General features: G+C 38.8%; 1 protein-coding gene across 1 annotated transcript; it reads right to left on the reverse strand.

Annotated features, from left to right (window-relative positions):
- Positions 1–2131: 2131 nt before the first annotated feature.
- On the reverse strand, positions 2132–27854 carry LOC109034511 (uncharacterized). The gene is made up of 3 exons (XM_019047711.2): positions 27544–27854; positions 25474–25701; positions 2132–7157 (listed from the first exon to the last, which is right to left on the reverse strand). Exons 1-3 carry the CDS (start codon positions 27547–27549, stop codon positions 6843–6845), a joined length of 549 nt encoding a protein of 182 aa, XP_018903256.2. The 5' UTR covers positions 27550–27854; the 3' UTR covers positions 2132–6842.

Consider the following 27854-nt stretch of genomic DNA (forward strand, 5'->3'; position numbering starts at 1 on the left):
TAAGTATACTCATGAATCCCCAATGGCTCGAATGATGAGAGCTTTTTGTATCCCTACGTAAACCATGATCAAAGGTGTTAACCAAATACTGTCGGCGAGAAACACGTAGCTAATTGCGAGCGCTACGTTATCATAACCACCAAAGTCTTCGTGTTCAGCCGTCAGTACTTCCTGTATGGCAATTCTTACATGTAATAGTAGGTAAAGTGTGGTCAAATTGAAAAATGAAAAATTGTGCTTTGTAAATGGTATTGAAAATGAATGTTTCCCACGCATCATTTCTTACAAAGTGTCCTCGCAAATCCCCAATGGCTCCAATGATTAGAGCATTTTTTATCCCAACGTAGTTATAAAAAATAGAGTTAACACCTTGTAGTCCTCTATATAATCAATAAAGGAAAAAAAAGAAGAAGAAAAAAAGGTAAAGCGTGGTTAAATTGAAAAATGAAAAATTGTGTCATGTAAATGGTATTGAAAATTAAAGTTTCCCGCGCATCTCTTCTTACGAAGTATACTTACAAATCCCCAATGGCTCCAATGATTAGGGCATTTTCTATCCCTTTGTAAGTCATTACTATGGCTGTCAACCAAATACTGCCGAAGAGAAACGCGTAGTTAATGGCGAGACCTACGTTATCATAACCACCAAAGTCTTCGTGTTCAGCCGTCAGTACTTCCTGCGTGGCAATACTTACAAGTAGTAGTAGGTTAAGCGTGGTCAAATTGAAAAATGAAAAATAGTGTTTTGTGAATGGTATTGAAAATTAAAGTTTTCCGCGCATCTCTTCTTACGGAGTATACTCACAAATCCCCAATGGCTCCAATGATTAGAGCATTTTTTATCCCAATGTAAGTCATCATTGTGACTGTCAACCAAATACTGCCGAAGAGAAACGCGTAGTTGATGGCGAGACCTACGTATCCATCGCCGGCAAAGTCCTCGTTGTCATCGTACATACTTGCAGTCAGTATTTTCTGTAAGGCATTTACTGAGGGGTTTGGAGGACATGGCTCATAAGTGCATGTTATTGCTATTTCGAGAAATACGTGTTCGAAGTTTTGAAATTGTACGGCGATCCTTATGATGGAAAGAGAGTTCAAAATGACTTTTTGATACTTCAAAATTGGACTTTGGGTGCAATTTTTTTTTTTACATATTATGCATTTTGACTAGTTTTACTTGAAATCATTAATATCATTATATTTTCAAAAACTGCACTTATACGCCCTGTCCTCCTAGCCGCTCAATTATAATTCGTAGTAGTCATGTCAAATTGAATGATGGAAAATTGTGTTTTGTAAACGGTATTGAAAATTAAAGTTTCCCACGTATCTCTAAGAAATAGTCTTTATTTCAAGTATCCCAATATTCTAAGTCAATTATTAATTAGATGTGTAAGGTGTATGGTCTGTAAAACTCCCAAACCACGTATGTCGGTTTGCAACGTTGCAAATTTCCTTTCATACTTCAGAGCTATAATTAATTGTAAGATCGAATATTACTCAACGCCAATGGGCCTGTTGCAAACTTTTGCTAGAGCAAAAATAAGAGTTGTTTCTTGTAGATAATGCCTCAAAAATCACGATGAGCGCATCGGCAAAGTCTGAAATGCACTCATAACTTCACAATCTGCGTAAGAAAGTTGCGTTTTTTTAAGCTTCCCGCTTCAAAAACGATACTACGGCACAGGTGAACATTTTGTTAGAGGAGTCGCTCCATCGTCGGCGATATTCATCATGGCCGACGCTTGCGCGCAGTTCCGCGCGTAATTCGAGGAGAGTTCAAGGTCAATCAATTCGGGCGTGGAAAATATGTACGTTAACACGCCGATTGTTATCTGGTCTAATCCAGTTCAGGTGTTATCTCATCCCATCACACGTGTTTTGGCGGATTGGCGTCGGCCATGATGAGTATTGCCGACGATGGAACGACTCCTCTTACAAAATGTTCACCTGTGCCGTAGTATCGTTTTTGAAGCGGGAAGCTCAAAAAACCCCAAATTTCTTACGCAGACTGTGAAGTTATGAGTGCATTTCAGACTTTGCCGATGCGCTCATCGTGATTTTTGAGGCATCATCTATAAGAAACAACTCTTATTTTTGCTCTAGCAAAAGTTTGCAACAGGCCCATTGGACTAAATTTTGCAATTAGGAATTATAACTTCCGGCCCGGTTTAAAAATAACGTATGTGCCGTTATTTCCCCTATGCACATAAGTGTTATTTCAGATGAGCCAGAATTTATTGCTCCAAATTAAAAATGCAGTCCAATAACTCCCGTGGTTTTTTTCCTATGCGCGAAGGTATGTCGAAAACATTTCATGAATCCAGATGTTGATTTTTCCTTCTTAAAAAAGTGAAAAAGGGACAAAGATTTTAAAACACCGTCAACAATTGTTCGATCAGTGGCGGCTCGGAATGGGACCTTTGACCCAAGAACATCCCCCAAGTTTCAAATCTTTAGCTCAATTAGGTAAAAAGTTAGAGGGGGTGGAGGGAACTTTTGGATCACCCTGTATATTAGCGCCTACAAGACCACATGAATACTTCACGCATTGCGTTAAAAGCAGTGCGCTCAGCAGCGGCCGGCGTGAAACGCGTAACGCCTACAAGACTGCAGGAATACTTCACGCATTGCGCCAAACACAGTGCGGTCAGCGCGGCGCGGCGGCGGAATAAAAATTATTAAACTACATTTAGGTTTGTTCTTCCATAATTTGGTCGTTCATTTCTCATAAATGAAAGGCCTTGTCCACACAGAGATAGGTTTACGGAATTTAACTTTCGCGCAAAGTTCCGTGAGGTTTTATTAGTAGTATTGACAGGGCTTTCGCAAAAAATATGTCCAACATTGAGTTCACGCGTCCACGTGAGTGGAATTGCACCCACAAGATTTTGAGAGATTTGTTTTCCCCTTGTTGTTTTAATTTATTTTCCGAATAATTAAAAACTATTTGAGGGACGCCATGAAGCAAGACCGTCTCAGCAATTCGGCGATACTCGCAACAGAAAAAATGCTGCTTGATCTGGAAGCGTGCGTGGAATCATTCGCAAGAAAGAAAGAACAGGCGAGTAAATCTCTTTCGAAACTATCGAGGTATGCTGAGAAAATTCTTACTTTTTTGACTGTCTATATTGGCTTCTCTCTCTCTCCCTCTATTTCTCTTTTTCTTTCTGAGAGAACCTTTTCAAGGCTAATTTTTTTTGAACCCTCGCTTTAAGTCACAAATTTTACCAATATTTTCGGCGATTTCGCTCTCAACCTCTGAAAGTGAAATGAGTTTGCTGCAAACTTTGTTCTAAACGTTAATTATTCGAGGGAGTATGTTAGTCAAAGTTCTAGCGATAATGTTGCGATTTTCATGCGATAATCTAATGGCATTAACTAGCAAAAATAGCTTAAAATTGCATTTTAGATGGGCTAAATTTTCAAAATTTTCCGGGGGAGGCCCCTCCCCTGCACCCACGAATCATAAGTCCACGCGCCGCAACACTGTGTTTGATTATCCTAAGGTATACGTGGTCTGGTAGTTTCACTATCGATTTGCATTTAGGTAAATGCCTAATAACTGAGGAGCTTGGAAGAAAAGGCGCATAAGTGCAGTTTTTGAAAAAATTGAGATATCAACGATTTCAAGTATGGCTAGTCCTTAAATATATTTAGTGCAAAATTTACTCGTAAATTTCAATTTTTAAGCGTGAAAAAATCACTTTGAACTTTCTTTCCACCGTAAGGATCATTGTAATTTTGCAAATTCAAACACGTATTTCTCGAGATAGCAAAAACTGCCCTTATGCGTCTTGTCCTCCAAGCCCTTCAACTGTAAACTTGATTGAAAAAAATCAGAATCTTACGTGACGTCTCATCAGTTCTTGATCAGAGTAATCGTAATACTACGATTTATAGTAATCGGCGGAGAGAACCCGTCAAAAAAGTGCCCTTTATTAAGGAATACGGAGATTTCAAATACATCTCGAGCGAAATGTGAAATTTCTTGATGATTCTCGTTTTGATCATCACTTTGAAACATCATCCCGTTAAAAGGGAACTTCCTACAGAAGCATATTTTCGTTGATGATCGGTCGAACCAAAATGGGTGGATCAAGCTGTTTCGTATTTGGTTTTGACGAAAGGGAAACCCTTTGAAAAGGAGAAACCCCTCGGCGCGACGCAGTGGTCGGCATGTAACATACATATATTAGCGCCTACAAGACCACATGAATACCTCACGCATTGCGTTAAAAGCAGTGCGCTCAGCAGCGGTCGGCGTGAAACGCATAGCGCCTACAAGACTGTAGGAATACTTCACACATTGCGCCAAACACAGTGCGGTCAGCGCGGCGCGGCGGCGGAATAAAAATTATTAAACCACATTTATGTTTGTTCTTCCATAATTTTGTCGTTCATTTTCTGTAAATGGAAGGCCTTGTCCACACAGAGATAGGTTTACGGAATTTAACTTTCGCGCAAAGTTCCGTCAACTTTTGCTAGGAGTTGACATTGCTATTGCGAAAAATGTTTCCAACACGAGTACACGAGTCTTATGCACCCCTCCCCCTCCGGCACGTTCACTTGATGGTTTTTATTGATGTTTTAAGACGGATGAGAAAGGGCCGGAAAAATACAGGCGGCCCATGGGCGGAAAGTAGGTAAATCCAGTCCTGCCGACCAGCATTAATTTCGAAAGTCTAACCTCAAATTTTTACCAATCCGATTATGATCTCGCCGCCATTATCGCGGCATTTTGGCTAGACTGATCAACAACAAAAATACGCTTGAGACTGCAAGTAATTGTGATGGATATCACGGATGAAGAAGCTTCGTATTTTACGAAAAAAAAAACGTGAATATATCTCGGTAAAAAACATCATCATTACGTTAAAATGATCATCTGGGACTTAACAAGATTTCCAATGATCATCACGACAGTGTTGTCTGATTGTATTTCTTTAAGTGGTATTCACATGTCAGAATTACCGAGTTTCCCGATGAAGAAATTGTGACGGGTCGTATCCATTTCCGGCAACACCGCATTTTTGATCATTGATGATCTTTTAGCTCCTATTGACGACAGAGGGAAAATGAACAAGGCACTCTTCAAAGTATGTTTTTATTGATTAAGCAAATATCAACTCACCATATATATCACAACAAATTCATGACAGTTATAAAGTCATTATTTTTTAACTAAACAATAAAGGTGGTATGAACTTGTTAGAATTACATTCCTGAGAGAAAAATGACTTTTTACCTCTATTAACAAGTCTCAATGGAGCATTTTCTTAGGAGAGAGCGTTGAATGCGCAATCTGAATACTGAAATGTTAGTATCACAAAAGACATTGTACCATCCCACCGTGCTGAAATTTGTTTGCACTTTGCAGCAGTGAAAAGTTTCATGAGAATAAACTAGTGAAGCTCGAAGCTGAACTCAAAGAAAGTAGTGAGCGGTAGCCAGATTTTTACTTTGATTTTCATTGAGACATTTCTAAACCGTGGAATAACAAAGAAACTTGCTGGTGCCTGCATACGTTGCACAATGCACACATTCTCTTCTTGATCATGACAGTGCCATTTTTTGTAAATATATTGTACCAGATGCATCGATCGATCGATCATAATTACTTTCATTAAAGTACATAAATTTAGACCGGTGGGGGTGATCAGTGCCGGATTTAGGGGGAGGGAAACGGGGTAATCACCCTAGGGCCCTCACTATGAGATAATTTGAATTTTTGGACTACAGAGAGAACTTTACAAGGGTTGCGCACATAAATAAGTACTAATTTTTCTTTTTTAATTTAATTTTCAAGTTCTAAGGAAGAACTCAGGCTAGAATCATTCACCGCAAGACACCCAAAATCAAAAAAATTCACGTTAGGGGAGCCCTTAAAATGTATCTACAATCGATTACAATTTTAAAAAACCAACAAATGGACAAAAATTTACTCACTACGGGTTTCAATACCTTGGGCGTCATTCTCAGCCACAACTGAGGATGACGCCAAATGTGTCTCAAGTTTTACGTATAAAGGAAGTGAGAAAATTTTCGTCGAATTTTTTATTTTCTAAGATTTTTATCGTTGACTTGCGCTCACCATTCACGTGTACTAAGCTCTAAAATTGAGTCTATTTCCAAAAACTTCCGTTAGAGAACCCTCCAAGCCCCCTTAGAGGAGGCATTCCGTGTCTCTTTACTCCTAGGTGGGTGGAGCCAGGATAAGTGGATTGCATTTTGCAAACAGGAACCAAAAGCATTCCAATGTCGCTTAGATTGTGCAACTTTTTTTACCTTGAAAATATAAATTGATCATCTGAACAAGTATTATCTTCACTCCTAACAAACTATAAATTCAAGACGAAATTTACCCTTGCACATTAAATGTTTTGCACGATTTCAGTAGTTTTATTGTAAAGAATGTAAGTTGCCTAATCTTAGCAACGTTGAAATACTCTTGGTCCCTTTTTGCAAAATGCAATCCAGGTATCATTTTCCAATGAAGGGCAGGCTCCTCTAGAAAGTGTTGAACCCTTTGCTGCATGAAGTACCTAATCGTTGATTTTGGAGAGAAAATCTACATTGTACAGTATTTTTTCGACAATAAATTCAGTTGGAATCGATTTTTGTAGTTATTTTTTAACAGGAGAGCAGACTTACAATGCTCCCCAAAAATCATTTCTTGCTTTGATTCAATTTAATACTCCAGCGTAGAAATAATGCTGAACACCGTTGCTTTCATGCAACGCTATGCAATAAAGGGTTAACTCCACCTATGCCTTGGAAGAGGGGGGGGGGGGCACCACCCTAAATCCGGCAATAGGGGTGATACTCGATGGCACTATTTAGTCGGCTCTCCGGAGAATCCTGACCAGAGGCCCAGGGACATTACTGTAGGAGAAGATAGGGGCCGTTATGGGCTCCACGTCTTTGTATTGGAAGTTGGAGACGACGCCTTTGAACTTGAGAGGCGCTGCTTTCTGGCCGTTGACGTTGTACTCCTGGAGCTTCTGGGCGATCTCGGACTCCGGTTGAGGCGCGGTGAAGTATTCGACTTTCTGGAGCTTTCCGTTCGGACTCAGGATGTAGTAGACCCCCACGTCGATGACCTCCTGTCTCTGGCTAGGGGAAGTGTTGTTTGGGGTCACGATATCCACCTCCTGTAAACAAGATATGCAACCTGTGATTAAATTGTATTTTCTTCTTATCGATCAAATGAAAAAAATCAACCTCAAACCCTAGCCCCCCAAATTTTAGCGAACTCCAAAATCGTTTGACGTGCATAAGGAGACTATAGATATGGTGTTCTGTGCAAATTTTGAATGAAATCGAACAGATAGATTCTGAGATATCGTTGTACACAGATTTGGGGGACGCCGGACGGACGGACACACATTTTTTCAAGTATGGTTATTTTGACTCCTGGGGCCTTAAAACGTCTAGAAATGATGAAATTTCCATCTTCTCCCTCCTTGCAGGATGGCTATACTTCCTCTACCCTAGGGGAGCGAGAAAGTAAAAATAAGAGTACGCATTGCGTAGTAAAGTTTTGTTGTTTCTACAGATTTGGGTGTTTTCTTGGACATTTGGAAACCACCTATTGCGACAAAAAAATAAAACAAAAAACAAAAAACAACAACAACAACATAGTAAAAATGCGTGACCACCAGATCTTCCCGCGCTTTTTTCATCGAAGCAGACATCCACCATGACGACCGCTTTTTCATTTCAAATGTAAAAATAAGATGGGAAATCAAAGCCGTGTAATTTTTTCGAATTCGGTAATTTTTTTGGCACTAAGATCACGACTGATTCCTCGAGGATTTGGCGTTTCTTTTGATGATGATGTGGGACAACCAAAACGCCTTCTGTTTCTGCTATATGCATCACGGCTACCCTCTAAGTATGAATAGTATATAATCAAGGTGTTATCATACAATCTCGTTGAATAATCTACTGGTTAGAGCTGGTTTATTTATATAATGGTATTCAATGTTTTGTTTTGTCTGTAAGTAGAACTCTTCCATTTCTCTTTGTCTCTTCTCTGTGCGGAGACTAATGCATTGTAATTTTAAAAATCAAATGATATCCTTTAAGAAAAATCTGCAATGACGTAAACTAAACATAACACTTCTTTAGTCTCACCGTCGATTTATACAGTTAAAAGGAGCAAGCAATGGTACGGAAAGGGTATTCTCCACCGTGGCAACTTGGAGCAAAAGTCTGGTGCAGCGATACAGCAATCCGGCCTATTTTTGCTTGTTGATTATTAAAGTGGTACATTAAATGGACTGCATTTTGCAATTTGGACCTATAAATTCTGGCTCATCTGAAAAAACACTTATGTGCATAGGGAAACTAATGGCACATACGTTGTTTTTAAACCGGGCCGGAATTTATAGGTCTAAATTGCAAAATGCAGTCCAAATGGATTGCATTTTACAAAAAGGAACCAGGAGCATTCCAATGTCCCTAAGATTGTGCATTTTTCTTTACCCTGCAAATCTAAACTGATCACCTATACAAATTCTATCTTTACTTTCAATAAATTATGAATTCAAGAGGAAATGTCCTAGTAAACATGATTTTTTTCATGATTTCAGTAATTTTGTTGCAAAGAATGTATGTTGCACAATTCTGGCGACATTGGAACGCTCTTGGTTCCTTTTTGCAAAATGCAATCCAAATATAATTGAGAAATGAAATCGTAAATTTTAAAAGCCAGCCCATGGTCGACTTAAAGTGCTCATAACATTGAACCGAGAGAAAAAACCAATTGAAAAAATCTAAAATTTAGCGCCTGGTCAGCAATAATATTTAGAAACTGATTGCGGTGGACGCACGGGTCGTAAGACAGTATGTTGGAGTTTTTTGCCAACGTGCGTTAAAAAGGTTGATAATCCCAAAACAGAGGGAAAAAGCTCATATGAGCACAATTTTTCCTCAAAGATATATGTTGTTTGGTGCAACACTAATGTATGGACGTAACTAGTGTTGCACCAAACAGCATATCTCTTTGAGGTAAAATTGTGTATGAGCTTTTTCCCTTTGTATTGAGATTATCAACTTTTTTAACGTACGTTGGCAAAAAACTCCAACATACAATAATATTTACTTTCGATCACACGAAAAAAATTTACATTAGACGTAATTTAATGTGAAATCGATACCCTCAAAAAGTATTATAATCGATTAATTGCTGTGTGCGGACCCAGTGGATAAAGTTGGCCTTAGCCCGAGCTTTTATGATCGTGAGCTACTCTCAGATGACGGCCCGATTTTGATCGAAAAAAAAAGGCCGAAACTGCGCTCTCGCAACGGCCGGTCCCTGAACACAAAGCCGAGAGATGATAAAAGCGGATGACGCGTCAAAGAGTATAAAAACGACTAAATTAAACCGGAGCCCGAGACGGATCAAGATTAATTGAAAACGAGGGTCGATCAACTAATGGGTGTATTTATGACAGAAACCTCTCATTAATCGTCGATTACGAGCAGTGCACTTTATCGTTGCCACATGCGTCGTAAATGCAATATTTAAAGTGTCATAGGTCAACTCTACCATCCAAAGAGTTATTAATAGTTCTCCCTTGATAATTTCATCTTCGTCTGCTCCTTATTTTATTGTTAAAAATATGGGACCTTCACACATACTTTTGCGGACACTCATAAGACGGAATTGGAACATTTTTTTGCTTTTGTAACACTTTGTCGGGTGACATGATGAATTTGGTAGCACCTCACTTGTTTTTGTTTTGGAATCCGAGCTTTATAGAGAATTCTCTTCTTTTATACGATGGCCATTTCGGACTCAATAGTCCATCTTCAGTTACATATTAATGTTCACAAATATTTTTCACTCGTCAAATGATGTAAAAAATTAAAATAAATAAAAAAATAATATCGCGGTATCGGTTTCGCGTGGTGTTCGTTTTTTATTTACATCGTTTGACGAGGGAAACATATTCGTGAACATTAATATGTACTTGAAGATGGCGACTATTGAGTCCGAAATGGCCATCGTATAAAAAAGGAAAATTCTACTTATAGCTCAGCTACATATAGCTACAGATCCAAAATTTCCCCTCCCCTTTCTGATCTCAATACCACACTTCCAAAGTGTTTTCATGAAATCCCTCTCTTTTTCAAACGAATAAATCTCCAAATTTAATGTATTCTTTCCTTGCCCTATCTTTTAATTTTCTGTACTACCCTTTTGTGACCCCTTTTTTAAATTTGTTAAAGTCTACTTCACTATTTTAATCTACCTACCTCTAAGGTGTCAATGGCTCAGATGTTGAAAGCACCAAAGAAATGTATCCACCGACCAACCATACGATTTCCTTCTCCCTTGCTGTACATTTTCGTATTTTCATGCAAAATTCCTAAATGTCAACGACTATGCATAGAGAAAAAAAGGAGGTGTTTGCATCTTGAGTTTTGTTTACCCTGTGACGTAGGTTGGTACAACCTGGCTAGCAAAATCCGGAATTCGAAGTATGAAAAACGGACCATAATGTCCGATTTTTTTGCTTACATCAACTCATGATATAATTTCAAGCACTTTTTGTAGAGTGACTTTTTTCCATAAATTACACCATTTCCAAAAAAAATCGATGAAAAATTCGTTGTACCGACCTACGTCATTCAAGATGCCCGAAATGCAACACCTCCTTTTTTTTTCTTTATGACGACTATGGCAACAGTGGCTCATATCTATGTCTTTTGGCTGCAGGAGCCTAGCTGAGAGCTGTTGATTGATTTAAGCGATTTGCGCGACCCCTGTCGCTATTAGTGCGAAACACGATACCAAAGTCACGTTCTCTAAGCTTCGTGTGAATTACTCAGGTTGATACCACTATATACGAAACTATCCTACGGAGTTCTATAGGACCACCAGGCGACGAAACCCTCCACTTTCAACGAATTTCGTGAAAGCCCCTTGTTGCACGGAAGAGCCCCCACGGAGACGCAGCCCGGCACGCTTGACCGCAGTGGCGAGGCGTTAATGATCGATTATCGACATTTCCCCATTTGAAGCTGTGGTGAAAAATCGATTATTAAGGTGTTCGTTGCGAACACCCTGTTTATCGATCCTTTTCCATTGGTTTAAACGGCATATCAATTGATTTATCGCAAAGCAGGCCACGACACTGCTTGACCGCTTTATCCGGCTCGCTGGCGCACAGTGGATCGAGTCTATTAGATAGGTCGGACATGAAATTTTTTACTGAAACTGCCAATTTTGATATTTATTTCGTCACATTTCAAATTTTACGGGGTGCCACCTGAAGAAAATTTCACGAGGAAACTAATGGAACCACTTTCGGAGCCTCAAACGTCTGTATAAACGGAGTTATAAGCGTTTAGAGTCTTCAAATTTTGTCTGACCAAATTTGTCCAAAATAGGAGATATTGACTCGATTCACTGTGCGGCGAATCTTTAAGTCCATCCCAGCACACAAACCAGCCGCGCCGAATCAGAAATAAGGGCACAATGCACAACATTGCAAATGTCGAGTTATTGGCTACCGTGAGTTATATGCGAAATTTTAAGTACTTTTCAAATGGTAAAATCAGAAATTCCTGCCGTATGCAAGATTTCCACCGAGACAAAAAGTATCGGAATGGAAATTTTCCTCCCTTTCCTTTTGGAAAATAGATGAAATGTCAGCTCATCCATTTCGGGAAAAAATTATGAATTTCAGTGGGAAAGGGATCAAAGTAGAACATCAGTGAATTTTAACACCGTTTAGTTAACTTTTTCGTTGTAGAAGTTTGCCTCATTCGTAACTATTTACTCATCGTTGGTAAATTGTGAAACCGCGTATCTTTATCGCCGGGTAGCAGTATAGCTCGAAATTTATCAATCCTTATCACAAATCAATCATCCTTATCAATCATTGGCATGATTGATGACATCTTTCAAAAGCACGAAGTTCCCTCGCAAATTAAATCGAGTGACGACGGAAAAAAGAGAACTGTTCAGAGAACTGAAAGAGAACTGTAGTTCTCTTTCAGTTCTCAAAAACTTCTTCAAACACTTCTTTCAAAAAACTTGCGAAGTCCTAGTATCTGGACCCAGCAACGTTTAGCATGATTTTTGAACGTAATTAGAGGAAAAAGTGGCTTGATTCCATCAGAAGTATGCTCAAATTTACCGCCGAGAGGATTTCCTTATAAATCAATAAAGAAAATAATGCCTGTTGAGAGAAAAAAGGATGCTTAAATAAAAAGAAAAGTCACTTAGATCAAGCAGAAACCCGCTTTCATTCAGCTATTTTATTCTTGATTCAATCTTCTTGACGGCATACTCAAGAATGTTTCTGCCTAAATCGAGTCACATTTTTCTCTAATGAAATTCAAAAATCATGCTAAATGTTATTAAATACGGATGCTAGGACTAAGTGAGTTTTTTGGATTATCGCTCTCTTGTCTCTATGTCGCGAAATAGTTGCTTGAAACGCCGCACCGTAGCACTCTGCGGCGGGCGACCAGCGTGACACGCGCATAGGTGCCTACAAACCTAACAGGGATACTTCACGCATTGCGCAACGCGTGAAGTATTCCGTTAGGTTTGTAGGCGCCAGTGCGCATCTCGCTCTGTATTAGGTTCTAATATTTAAACTCGCGGGGTCAGCGTTTTTCAACTCATGAATTTGAAATTTTTACACGCTCTGCACGGATTATTCTCATTTAATTTGATGAAGAAAAAAATGTATTAAAAATATATAAATGGTGTTTTGAAAATATTAAGGTGGTTTCGTGTCTAATTTAATGATTTCCAGAGCTTTTTAATATTTTTTTTATATTTTGTGCTTTTACTGTGCTGCAGCGTGGTACATTCGCAATTAAACCTTCAAAATTGGACGTGTTTGATTGTAAAAGATCGACGTAAAAGTGGGTTAAAACCAAAGATTGCGTCCTCCTTGGTTTTTTCTCTCTCTTTTCCATTTTTGTACAGTTCCTTTCAACACGAGTACGGCTAATTGAGATTAATATCGATGCCATCGCTTGGGAAAGGTTTTACAAATATTTGCCACGTTTTAAAAATTTAATGTTTTTAAAATGAAGTAATATTATCATTTAAAAAAAGGAATATATATACGGTATATTTTAAATCGAAAATTTTATAGATAGAAATAAAACCAAATATTCACCAATGAAAATTTGAAACATGAATCAAAGGAAGAAAGTAATATTTCATTTAAAAAATGAGTTACCATAACAACACCTTCTTCTCTCTCAATTTTCTAATTCGATGCCGTCAATATAATTTTACATACGAACTGAAAAGTCATTTTTTTTTTTTATTTTACGCGTGGGCGTAAATTCCTGGACTAAACATGTGCCCGGACAAAAAATCGTTGACGGAATGTCCTGAAACTTGCACGGCAGCATTGATATGTTACTAAAAATGATTTTTCCACGATGAGAAAATCAAATCTCGAGGCCAAAAGTCAGCCACAGAAGCCACATACACCGATCAATGTGACACTTTATCGTCTAATGTTTTTATACAAAGTTAATGTTAACAGTCCTCTTCAGTTGACATCAACAGGAAACGGGCTCTTGACCATGCAATCTCTTGAGAGATGACCTAATATCCAATTCCTTAGGATACTGAATAAAAGCGCATGCACTTTTTATGGGATCGAATGTTTCGAGGCGACGACGTGATAATGCGTGGAGACTAGGTTAAAAGTTTTGCCGTGACAAAAACTCTCAGCGGAAGTTGAGAGAGCGCCAAGAGGGGAAGTGTTGAAAGCAGCGAGGAACTTTTCTGTTGTTTTTTTCTTTTTTTTTTCGGGTTAGGTGTGTTTTCAAGTGGATTGTCCGGGGATTTCAAGTAGACAATCGGACGAGTCCAGTCAAGTGTGTGGTCGGTGCGACGCTGCCAATTTTCAGCTGAATTTCAAAATTTTGATCGTCAGATTCTATAAACGCATACCCAAAGCTTTTACCATAATACGGATTTTTTATATTTTAGACGGAACGAAACGGAACGGAATAAAATGTGTGACTATTGCGAAAATTGTCACTAAATGTTTGAAACGTTATAAGTTGATTTCAACCCTTTACGGACCTACGAAAGGTGTAATAAAAAGAAGAACTAAAAAATCAAGGGATTAAACCCATAATTATATACAGCGACGGATTGTGTCCAGAGGTCTCTTCCACGATTTTTATCAAATCCGTGCGATTGGTCTTTTAAATTGCATACGTTTTTCGAAAGTATTAAATGGAACAGCTTAAATCCGGCACCTATGCGTTTGGAAAGCTGAGGAGTCTCTGGTCCGTCACGTTAGTCTTTTTCTGCGATATGCTGATAGATTGCTGAATTAAGGGGCTTGGACGGAAAGGCGTATAAGTGCAGTTTTTGGAAATATCGAGTTATCAATAAATTAAAGTAAAGCTAATTTAAATGCATTAGGGGCTTATGGGGCTGCTTCGCAGCCCCTTATTTTTCCTGTACACTTTTCACTTTCACATGTTTTTTTTTTTTTTTTTTTTTATTTATTTTCATTTAATTTTCTGTTTTGTCTTTGAATCGGGTCTAATTATTTTTTTGAGAGAATAAATATAAACAAATGTTTTCAAAAATTGTAATTTTATTTAGTAAACTTTAAACTAAAATTTTGTTTTAATCTTCATACAAAATTATTTTTTAGGTTTTACATTTGTTTTCAAACTAATTTTAAAGAAGATCTTTTTTTATTTTTTAAATACTTTGCTTTTTTTTCGATTAAATTGTTGATTCTTCTTTTGCCATTTCTGTCCTGCTTTTCTTCCTATATTTCCTACAACTTTGCTCTTCTTCTTTCCTCCTTTTGTCTTTTCTTTTTTTGCTTCTTCTTTTTCTTCTTCAGTAGCTGTTCCTTCTGGTTCTTCTTCTTTTTCTGCTCCTGTTTTAACTTCATCTAATTTTTCCGCTTTTTCTTCTTCGTTTTTTCCATGTTCAGTCTGCTTTCTGGTTCCGGTAATAAACTTACCTATATATGGATCCTTGAACTTTAAAGCAATAAGGTCCATCACCCGGAATATCAATTCGATTTGCAGAGAAAGAGGCAAAAGCAACAGCACTATTATAATTTCTGATATGCTTTATGAAATTTGGAGAATATAAAAATAATGATTTCAAATCGGTATTTGTCCGAATACTCGGTAAAGAAATTAAGCCATTTTAGCAGCAGTTATTAAAATGACCATTGGACATTTCACCCTGAAAATGGCGAGCATCACAATGATGACAAATTATATTCATTGAACCGACTGAAAATTTGGTAACAAAATTTTCATCAAAGTTCTGATCATCAATTTTATACTTCCGAAATGAAGAAATGAAACTTTGATTTTCTATACTAATAACAGAGTTAAGTTCTTGCTTCACTAAACGAACATGCAAAGAATTCTGGAAAACGCGACCACGTTTTGGAGGACGACCGCCTCGGTCATTGAAAATTTCACTCATAACAACTGTTAAATTTAAAATTAAAATTAGTAAAAATTATTATTATTTTAACAAAATCATAACTGAAAAGTTCAATTTTTAAATTAAAAAAAATAAATCAGAAGAAAAAGGATGAAATGAAAATGGAAATTAATAATAAACATATTTATACACATTGAAAAGAAACAGCGTGAAAGAGAAAAAAAAACTTGGAGGTTATTGACTTAATGAGGAAAAATTGGCAATAGGAAAAAGATGGAACCAATCATGAAAAACCGTAAAAAAAAAAAAAAAAACGCGGGAAAAGAAAAATGTAAGTTGATGGCAGTTGAGTGTTGGAAGTAACCTCACTTAATGATGATTGTTGAATGAAAACAGCTGATAAAAAGACAGCAAACAGTAAAGTAAGATGCGTAGCAACAAAACTTTTCCGAAAAACAAAAAACAAAAAACCCCCACTTCCCCTCATCCAATTTATGAGTTTTTAGGGATTTAAAAATCGGGGACGAACCCCAGAAAATAATTTATAGTTTTCCCGAAGCATTGAGAACAACACCTTTCAAATGAACCAACGCCCCTCGCAATTAGTACAGTGGTTGATTCACAATTTCATTCTATTTTTCAAATTAGATATTAAGATTCTGTGAAAAATTCGCTCCCAAATTCCAATTTTTAAGCATATAAAAGTCAGTTCAAAAATTCTTTCCGCCATGAGGATCCGTGTAATTTCGAAACTTCAAACACGTATTTCTCGAAATAGCAAAAATTGCACTTATGCGCCTTCTCCTACAAGCCCTTTAATCATGACGAAGAATAAATTTGATTTTCACGAAAACATATGTTATTCCAATAGCTTTTCATTTCCAGGCTGAATCAGCTAGAAAGTATCACTTACTCCTCTGGAGGTGGTTAAAATTGTCATTACTAATAACCAGTTTTTTTACAGCTATTAACGTTGACAGATTTAAGTAGAGAAGTAGAGTAATAGCAGAGAAGAGAAAACAGCACTGTCTTGCCAAGGAAGAACGCCGTATGAACAGTCGAGAGTTGCCAAATTTCCTTCGATAAAATGTTTATTTTTTAGGAAAGTTATGAATATTTTTTCTCGAAATTTTCAGACACTCCAGATCAAATTACAAACAAAATTATTTGAAAAAATTGGAGGAAAAATATTTGCAAATTTTCCCGAAAATTTGTGATTTGCCTAAGGAAATTTGGCAACGCCTGAAGGCTCATAAGGCGTTTTTCCTAGGCACGGCAGAGCACAATTCCGGCGTTTCAACTCAAGCACGCACTTGCATTAATCATTCTCAGTGCTTTCTGTTGAGCGTGACCAACGAGGTCTCTCAACTTTTTTCGGACGATCGACTCCGTCCACGAAATTACCACTCAGACAAAAAGTTATCCATTTTGCTATGCCTCTTACTTAATATGGAGGAGTGCTGCTTTTCTCGCAATCAATATAGAAATTGGTCAAATGTGTTCCCAAATCAGGAAATCAGAAAATCAGAAAAGTACGAAGATGTCGAAATATTGAGCTTAGAGCCCAAAAGAACAGCCAACCTTTGAAAACGAAAAACGTCACTGCCAATCTTCAGATCCTAATATCAAACCCAAATGGCCAAAAATGTTCATAAATTAGCGTTACTCCGCAATAATGAGTAAATTCGTGCAAAAACTAAGTCAAATACGTGCACCAACGATTGATTTCAATATTTGTAAAAATGAATCACTCTGGCTAATTTGAATTCATAGATTGGCTGCCCTTTTGGGCCTAAGAACTCCATCACCTACCCTCAAAGTTACTGACATGTCTGTACTCTCCCTGTATACTGCCGTGCTAAGGAAAGAACTTCGTATGATCATTCGAGAGTTGCCACATTTCCCTGGATAAAACATGTATTGTTGACAAAATTTATGCGTATTTTTCCTTAAAATTTTCAGATCTTTTAGATTAAATTGCGTAAAAAATTGTTTGAACATTTCGGAAACTAATTTCCACAATTTTCCCAGTTTTGGTTTTTATCGGAGGAAACTTGGCAACGTCTGAGGGCTCATACGGCGCTCTTCCTTAGCACGGCAGTATAGGTACTCTGGTTTGCACTATTTTCGCGTATTTTTGCACGTACACCACCTCTAATGCCCACCTCTAATCGACGATAATCAGACGGATTCACTCGCTAATTCAATTGAGAGCTCCGGCAAGCACGGATTGCGAAATCGGCGCGAATTCGCATTGCGAATTCTCGCTCATAAGCTTCACAAAAACAATCATGATGTTATTAAACTGCGAAGTATTATCCGACACCGAGGCGTTTGGGCTAATACCAGCCTTAGTGGCGGAGTGCTCGCTTGACAAATTGCACTTGCAAAACGGGTCCCTGGCTCGCGTATTGCCGTGCCAAGGAAGAACGCCGTACGAGCCTTCAGGCATTGCCAAATTCCCTATCGCAAATCACCGATTTCTAGGAAAAATTTTGAATATCTTTCTGCCAATTTCTCAGATAATTTAGTTCGCAATTTTACGTAAACGTTCTAAAAATTTAAAAGAAAAATACTCATGACTTTCTTTCAAAATAAACATTTTATCGAAGGAAATTTGGCAACTCTCGAATGTTCATACGGCGTTCTTCCTTAGCATGGCAGCGTAGTCGCATGGGTGCGACGTGCAAGGCAGTGCAAGGTCATTATGAAATCGGCAGAAGTCGAGCGATTTGTTCAAGTCAGCGATTGATCTTGGAAGAGGATGATGGATCGCGGGAAGGGAAAGAGGGGGACATGAAGAGGAGGTTAAGGGGTTAAACGCTTCCATCGATGGATATGGATGGGGTAGGTATTTTGGGTCGTTGTTTGTGGGGAAACTACGTGTGTATAATCGATCATGAAAAGTTCCAAGGGGATCACCCTGAAAATGAAATAGACTGATTTAGTGGCTACGTCATTCGATATGATATCGAACCCTTGGTTCAAATGTAAACAAACAGAACCTTGTTTCTGATTCGCGCCCTTTGCGCCATGGTGGTAAAATGCGTCCAAGTGTTTCTTACAATAAAAATTTCTCGTGTTGAATGAGTCTTTAATAGATTATATTTAATTAGATATATGTAAATAGATACAACCATTCGCGCAAGATGGATGTCCGCCTTGCATATGAAAAATGTAAGGCGCGATGGCGTGAGTCCTCAACTCGCAATGCTCTGCTCTATGCTACTAGTTTGAGGCACCATTACGAATAAGACAAACGCAAGCAAACACAATATGGAAATAAAGCGAGGGAAAGGATGAGCGTTAACGACGGCGCAGAGATACAACTATTCGTACTTGATGGACGTCCGTGTTGCATCTGAAAAATTGAAGGCGCCATGACGCGAAGCGTGAGCTCTCAATGATCTGCCATATGCTGTCAATGAGGTGACGCTCAGATTCGGGAGAAAAGTTAAAAACGAGGCCCTAACGCATCTCTCCTACCTTCGGCTGTGTTACTCACGTAGTGCTTGAAGCGGCACCATCACGAATAGAACAAACGGAAACAAACACAATATGGAAATAGAGGGAGGAAAAGGATGCGCGTTTACGACGGCGCAGAGATACAACTATTCGTACTTGATGGACGTCCGTGCTGCATCTGAAAAATTGAAGGCGCGATGACGCGAAACGTGAGCTCTCAATGATCTGCTTTATGCTGTCAATGAGGTGTCGCTCAGTATCGGGAGAAAAGTTAAAAAAGAGGCCCGAATACGTATTTCCTGTCTTCGGCTGTGTTGATACTCGTTCTTTCTTCTTTTTTCAGGTTCTTGTCTGATTCTTTTTTAGGATGAATTTGCATGACCCACGTCTTAAGCTCGTGTAAACCGCAGCACTAGCTCGGTTCTTTTGGAAATAATGGTGCTTAGATGCGTCTATTTGCTTTAATTTTTTATTTTTTTTATTAATATCAGAAGTCTGTCGGTTACTTTAATACGTTCAATTTTGCAATTTTTACTCCATACGATTAATAAACTTTCAACCTAAAAATAGCGTAAAATTGTGCTGTTTTGCCAAACTTTTCTGAACCCCTCCTCCCGTGGGAAATGCCCTACCAGGAAATATCACATTACGCCCCTTTAACCAGTCAAGGGTCTACGCCTTCAGATTCGAGCCAGTCCGACCCTGGATAAACAGGGTGTTTGCTCTTTAATAATTGATTCTTTGTCATGGTTTCATATGGGGAAGTATCGATAATCGACTGTTGCATTCTATAAAGGTGCATAATATGCATGAGCTTGTTTGACGTCAACTCCAGCCATGATACTCGTCGGACCAGCGTATGTCGATACGGAAAAACAATCGAAATGCAATACAGTGCATGGTTAGATTGGACTTTCGCTTGTCGTATCGTATCGACGTAGATAAAATATAAAGTTTTGAGGAAAAATAAGAACACATTTTTGAAATTTTCAGGAATTTTGAAATATAGAGTGAATACATTTTTCAGCAATTCCTATTACAAAAATGCAAAAGCCTCCGGGGAATTTGTTTTTAACAAAAAATATTTGCGACGTGCGAAAGGTTTTTATAGCTGTTTTTCTAAGTACATCAGCATGTTGATTGTTGCCGCGCTAAAAAAAAACCAGTATAATCATACAACTGTTGGAAAAATTCCGCCTGTAAAATATTTATTTTTTAGAAAATTCATGGATCTTTTTCCTTGAGCATTTCAAATACATCAGATGCAATTGGACGTATTTCTATCAAACAGAACTATGTGCATTATGACGTGAGCCCTGGTATGCATGTATTCTTATGGGTCCCAGGGCTCATGAGTTAATGCACATAGTTCCGTTTGACAGAAATACGTCCAATTTAGAGTTAACGTCCTGAAAAAATCGAAAAAAAGAAGATCGGAACTCGTGGTTTCCCCCGAAAAATCATGATCTATCTGCGCAAGTTCGGCAGGGTTCGAAGGCTCATACGGCGCACAGTAGATCGAGTCAATCAGAGAGATCGGACATGAAATTTTTGACTAAAACTGCAAATTTTGATGTTCAATTCGTCACATTTTACATTTTCAGGGGTGCCTGTAGAAGAAAATTTCAAGAGGAAGCCAATGGAACCATTTTTAAAATCTCAAAATTTTGATTTAACGGAGTTATAAGCATTTAAAGTTTCCAAATTTTGTCCGACTTCTCCTGTTCCCTCGATCCACTGTGCGGCGTTCTCCCTTTGGATCGGCCCGGGTACTCACGACATGGGCCGCGCGAGAATTGAACTGTCACCGACCGATCGACGCCACCTGTCGGATATCAATCAAAACACTGATCGATGGAAACACTGATTAATTCGCTCAGCACGATGGAGCCGTCTATTGGATTAGAAAAAAGAAGAAGAGGGAGGGGGGATTTTGGCACCTCAAGTGACGTCACGGGATTGTATGACGAATAAACCGTTGCCAGAGTGTGCAACAATGGAAACATAGGGGGAGAGTAAAACAAGGTAGACATGGTCATAAAAAGCTGTATGCCAGTGGCGAGGCGTGAATGGTCGATTATCGATATCTCCTCGTTTAAAGCTGTGGTAAAGAATCGATTATTTAGGTGTGCGTTAGGAACACCCTGTCTATTGATCCTTACCCTTAAGTTTAAATGATAGATCAATCGATAAATCGCAAAGTATGCTACGCCGCGCCTAGCTGCACGTATACAATTAAGGTATGTTACTAACGAGGTGCATTGAAAGCAATTAATAGAATGCCAAAAAAAACAAAAAAAAAAAAAAAATAAATAAATAAATAAATATTACAAAAAAAAACATGGAAACGAAGGTAAAGTGGTTGGGGCAATTCTAATCATTATTATTTAATACTCTATGTAGGCGTAATTCAAGAATAAATTAAAAAAAAAAACAAACAAAAAATTCTAATCATCGAAAGATTCTTCCTTTTCAATTTAAGTAATTTTTAAGTAGTAACTCCACAAATTTGACGTCCCTCAGTCCAAAGATTAGCAAATGATCCGTTCAAGTATTCTACTGCCGTCCGATTCAAAAACGTCTTGCCTTCATTCTAGATTCCCTCAATTTTTTTCTAACAAAATGCCCTCTTACGGAAATTCCACGATCTTTCATCTTTAAGAATTCGCCTATATCTGAGGCAAATCACTAAGAACACAAACTGACAAAATTAAGCACGGCATTGATGAGGTTCTCTCTTAATTGAATATAACGTGCTGAAATAAAATCAGAATTTTTGAATAGAGTCAAGGCACTTTTGCTCTAGCAGTCTATCAAATACGCGTTTTCTCGTAATAATTTTGTCATTGGACGTAGTTCTACCAAAGAGACCTATGTGGAAGTGAGAAATATGGGGTGTGCTCGTTAGTCTCTGGCCGTAAGAGTGAATGAGAATAATTGTGCGCCAGTGACGTCAGCGGCAACGAGGCCGCCCGCGAGCGAGGGGGAGATGGTCGTCGGGGCGCTTTAACTCATGAGCCCTGTCCACAACGCTTTCTTGCCATGCCCGCGGCTCATGAGTTCCGCACTCAGCTGCACATAGGTCTCTTTGATAGAATGCAATATCCCGCTTTTCCAATTCTTCAAAAGGAACCATGCCCACTTTTACATTGCTTCTTATCCAGATTTCTAGAGCACACCCCACATTTCTCATCGCCACATAGGTCTGTTTGGTAGAAATACGTCCAATTCATACACCATCCATAGAGCTGTCAAATGAGACGTCAAAGAAATACCGAAAAAAAGTGAAGTTGATTAAACATTCTAGATGTAAAAAAAGTGTGCGAGAACTTATAAAATGCTGAATTACCCGCTACAGTAGTTATTTTTGCAATGCCAAGATGTAAAATTAAGTGCTGTGGCGGGTAATTCAGCATTTTTCAAGTTCTCGCACACATTTTTTTACATCTAGAATGTTAAATCAACTTCCCTTTTTTGTCGGTGATACTAATATTCACACTGCAATGGATTAGGAGATCCGGGATCTCTCAAATTTCTGCGTAGATAAACCATTTATGCATACGTTTCAAATGGGTAGCTAGGTGGAAAAACCACATAAGTACAATTTTTGGTTATTCAAAATACACGTTTTTAAAGTATCAAAATCACATGGAGCTCTATGCGGAAAGAAAATTCAATTTCGCTACTTGATGTTTAAAAATTCGAGTAAGTACTGAATTTTTCAGAGGTTATTTTAAGACTAGTTTTAATTGAAATCATTAATATTTCAATTTTTTTTAAAAAAAAGCTGCACTCATTCGTCTTGTCCCAAGCCCCTCGATCGATGCAACTGAAACTGTAGTCATAGAAAGTCGGAAAATTTGATGACTAATATCGGGCAACATAGTTTTGGAGTGACTCTATTTGCTCGTGAGTTTGGGGTCCCGAAAGACGTGTCATGTCGGTCCGCGCTTGTGCAATTCAGGACTCCAGTTGCGGTTTGCCCCCTCTGTTGCCATTGCTTTTTATATTCAAATTGTGTATTTATTTGGCCTATTTGTCAGACGATTCACTCGAATCGTGAAAAATACCATTCCATTCAGCAAAGAGTAATGGAAAACCAGCTCCCTAGTACCAAGAAGGGCTATAGTAGTGATTGAATTGTTGAATGTTTCCTTACAGCGCAACCCCTAAATCACAATTCGTCGCTTCACCGACGTAAGGACCTTATCTCATTTCCGCATCAAACGTTACTCAAAACCTATGGAAAAAGATCGATCAGCAGGGTGTTCGCAGCGAACACTTTAGTAATCGATTCTTTGCCATAGCTTCAAATGGCGAGATATCGATAATCGATCATTCACGCCACGCCACTGATAACGGGGGTCTGAAAATCAACCCCTAAACGAGACATGAGTGTTTACAATTACCATTAATTAAATGGCAAAAATACAAATGACCGTCAATTTTCATATTTTAACTCTAGTTTGATCCGTGTCAAAAAGTCTTACTTGTTAATATCTCGTTAGGAGTTTATTACCGAACTACTCGTTGTGTGAAACGTTTTCCACAGAGACGAATACAGCGAGTTGGCAATATTGGTTTTTGTCTATTTAAACCTGTGTTGAATAATTGATTCTTGTCGGAGCACCGCACAGTGATCGAGTCAATCGAAGAGGTCGGACAAATTTGGAAACTGTAAACGCTTATAACTTCGTTTATACAAAATTTTGAGGTTCTAAAAGTGGTTTCATTGGTTTCCTCGGGAAATTTTCTTCTGATAGCACCCCTCACAATTTAAAATGTGACGAAGTAAACTTCAAAATTTGTAGTTTTAGTCAAAAATTTCACGTCCGACCTCTCTAATTGACTCAATCCACTGTGCAGCGGGTCCCTCCAAGAATCGATACATTACCATAGGTTTAAGTAGAGATGAAGCAATGTTGCCAACTTCCTGGATCCGTCGATGGTTTTTCCGCTTAAGATTTTGAAACGAAAAATGTGACAATTTTCTCTAGTTCAGACCTCGTTCAGTGGCCTATTTTTAAGCCACCACTAAGTCATCACATCAACCTCGCACAAATCGTCATTTCCCGGATAAAGGAACGTAACTCCACTCCACGCAAGGTTGAACAATTGTCGCAAACGAACCTGTGCAGTTTATTTCTGAAATTTTACTGATTTTTGCATGAGATCAGAAGAAAAATCAGTGAAATTTCCAGCTAGACATTCCCAAAATTCTTGCGGTAAAAATGCAATTTACAAGGGGGAATTTGGCAACATCGAAATTATTTACGTTCTCTCAATATACGGCAACATCAACAAAATTATCCAATCTGCTAACATACATGTGTTTAAATGGGAAATGCCGGCAGATGACGTCACTAGGCGGTGTATTTTTTCACTTTCCAATACATTTCTATACTATTTCCCATTTCAGAAACAAAGTACGAATATAATTGCAAAATTAGCTTTCCAAGCACTCTCAGATGATACTATAAAAAATTTGCATACAAATTCTCCATTTCAGAATGCACCGTTGTTTTCGAATCACCCTGTGCGAGAATTAGCAATCCCCTTTTCAATGTCCTCTTGCGGCTGCGGCTCTGTCCAATTAGTCACCAAACATGCAGCGTGACTCGCCCGACGCATCCAGACAACCGCCCCGCTCAACAAGAACCTCGCAACCACCACGGGAATCCAACCCCAGATACGCGGTTCTTCCCAAACACGGCCGTCAATGGGCCGCGTCCCGTCGCGACGCGGAGCAGCGGCGCTTCACCTCAATCCTTCGCTCAATCCTCTTCCCAGCTTTTATTTTTCAGGCAAGCACGCGGCTCCTGTAATCCCGGTCCCTCGTCACTGACCTGACACAAACAGAGCAATTAGCTCCCATTTAGGGCCGGTTAATCCTAATATGCGATTGCCTCGTGTAATGGCTCTATTCTGCCGGTGACCCGATTCCGCTATCCGAATTGACGGGCGTAAAATTGCGCATGCGCTTTGTGCAGCCCCTCGCACGAGTGAGTGCGGTTTCCGCGTCGGGCCGAGTGCCCGGCACTTGGATTTCATGGCGCTCCCAGCTTTCACCCTTAAAAAGATGGCCCGGGCCACGAGCCGATTTGATGGGTGCTTTTTATGACTCTATCGAGCGATGTAATGGAACGTGGCTCTTCGGCGCAGGTGACTCTCACGGCGGGACTGTCCGGGAAGATTTGGCCTGATCTGAATGACAGCTCAAACGTGCTTCTTGATTTAGAAAAAAAAGAGAGGCAAAGTCTCGCTTACACTGAAAAAAAAAGATCTGTAGAATTTACCATTTCTTCACGCTGTATTTCACACAGCGTCAATTCAGGGTCAATTCTGCCAGAAGAAAGGTAAACGTTACTACATACTGGTACAGGTACTGGGGAGGGTCCTCTGGCAGAATCGACTTGAGGATTAAGAGAATTTACCATTTCTTCACGCTGTGCTAAATACAGCGTGAAGGAATGGTAAATTCTACCGCAATCTTTTTTTTCAGTGTTTGAGAAAAGGTTAGAAAAGCTCAGGTTTCTCCTCAACCCCTCTGCAGTAGATGACCTAAATAAGGATCTTACCTGAGGGTTGGCCGTTGTTGGCTCTGGTGCCTTTGGGGAGCTTGGTGGAGAGGCAGGAGCGTATGGATAGACATGGGTTGGTGCCTTCGTAGGAGACGCAGCAGGAGCCTGTTTTCCAACAGGGAGCAGGAATATAGGTCCGTTGGGTTTAGCGCCAGACGCCGGGTACGGGGCGGACTTGTCTGCGCAGACCGTTGCGATCAGAGCAAAAGTACAGACAATCAACACCTGAAATTGTTATCAACATTTTTTAATAACGATCCACGGAATAGAATGGGAGTTGATTTAAAATCGTGGATGTTAAAAGTTGAACCATCAGTTTCGCGCTGTTAATTTTCAATCCTAAAATTGCTAAGTTAACTTTCCAAGTACTTTTGGCGTGAGAGAGACGAGCCGTGCAATTTCTGTTACATCTAGGATGTTTATGTATTGCTTGTATTGTGTGGAAAAATAGATAACAATAATTTTAATGCTCGTAACATTAAAGATAATGGATACCCAACGTCAGCATAAGATTTGTCTCCGCCATGAAATTTCTCGAAATTTCTTCTCTAAAAAGTCACACACTACCAAAATTAAAAATTTATTTGCCATACTTTACGTCAGAGTCTTAAATTATTCTTGTCGTTTATAGTAGAATTGAACATTTCTTCATCGCTGGAAGTTTCATAAATAATGTTCAATTTCTTAAATCCACGTGTTCTATTTTTACTCGACCATTATTTTATTTAAATAATAAGTAGTTTTATTTAAGGGTTCCTCCTCATATTTTTACGAATTTCCCATGACAGAAATTATAAGACGAGTTTTGAAACCGTATTGACTTCAAACCACTTTGAGAATTTTTTTTTAGAGAATTTTATGCTTAAGTCAATTCCAAGGAAATGCCAATCCAAGACAAGTTTAATGAGCTCATTAAACTTCCAGCGTCTAAAAGAGCACTCAAATCCGATGTTTTCGTAAGTTTACGGTGGCTATGCATTGTGCATCCTTAAAAAGTCCTGTGATTATTTCTCCTCGGAAAGTGACACACTATTTATTTGATGCACCTGATGCAACTATACCTACTCCATGAATATCTCTATTGCATTTATGGAAAAATGAAGGCAATGGTTCTATTTTGATCGCGCAAACGGTCTGATGAGTGCCGTCACCTTAGTTGTTTGCAATTTTTTTTTCCTTTTTTCACTTTCATAACATTAATATTTTCCTCAAACTGTTATTCGTTGGAAAGGAGGACTCCTTCCTTGTTTAATTTATTTAAGAAATGAGAATGTTCGTCTAAAGTTTTCAAAGTAAGTGGCACAGGGAAAGTAAGTTACATTTTCAAACTATTCAGTTACGACTTACAAGTGCCTTGACGTTACTTAATACTTTACTTTCTTTTTCAGAATAAATAAAACCTACAAGTATGAGGAGATTTCCAAATCAATAGTTAATGAACAATAACTGCGCGAGTTTGAATAATCGCGGCTATCACAGCGCGGCCGGCCGGCGCAAAGCGCATATTAGAGCCTGCAACACTGCAGGAATACTTCACGCATTGCGCGTAGCGCGGCCGGCCGGCACACGGCGCGATAGCGCCTACAAGACTGCATGAATACTTCACGCATTGCGCGTAGTGATTACAGTGTTACACAATAAGGACTGAAATTTCATTTCTTATATTAAGTCTTGTGAAAGAAAAACATTTCAAACCTCTTTTTTTTGCTATTAACGTAATGTGTCTAGATCTCTTTCTGGTAAACTCATTATCCGTTCTGTGCAAAAAATCTACAATTTAAATACAAAACAACAACTAGGACACGTGCGAAACTCATTCCGCCTTCACCCTGTTTTAGATAATCATTTCTAAATTTATTTAATACTGCATACCTACAGGGTAAGTAAATTACAAGTTTTAGTACTTTAATTGCTGTTTTAGGCGAATGGTAATTATTAAATAACTACTAAGACGCTGTCATGAAACTGCGACGCTAAGATTAGTTAAGTAAAATCTTTCACCAGATAACTCCTAATCCTAAAGGTATTTCACCTGGATGTGATGATAAACATTAAAGCCAAGCTTACCTTCATTTTTGAATAATCCAATCAAACGAAACACTACACACACAACAGTTGGTTGATAGCAAGTAAAAGAGTAGCCGGACTGTGTGGAATGTCATCCTTATATACTTTCATTTTTGATTTCGTCCTTTGCAGATGTCACGTTTGATGGGCACGCACTCCTGACCCGGTGTCCACTGCCAGAAACGTAACGTGATCCATAATAATTGACCGGCGGGCCCTCTATTACCACAGGCTTGTGGGTGGCGCCTTTAATCGTAGTTTAATCACCTTTGCACCTTGCTTCCAACAACTGCGGGTAATGGAGGTAAGAC

This window comes from Bemisia tabaci, chromosome 5, assembly GCF_918797505.1.
Source record: "Bemisia tabaci chromosome 5, PGI_BMITA_v3".
NCBI lineage: Eukaryota > Metazoa > Arthropoda > Insecta > Hemiptera > Aleyrodidae > Bemisia > Bemisia tabaci.

Bases quoted from the DNA above. Each gene is read 5' to 3' on its own strand.
- LOC109034511 (XM_019047711.2), bottom strand. The intron at 7,158-25,473 runs GTAAGATCCTTA...TCTTGTTTACAG, and splicing joins CAACAACGGCCAACCCTCAG to GAGGTGGATATCGTGACCCC.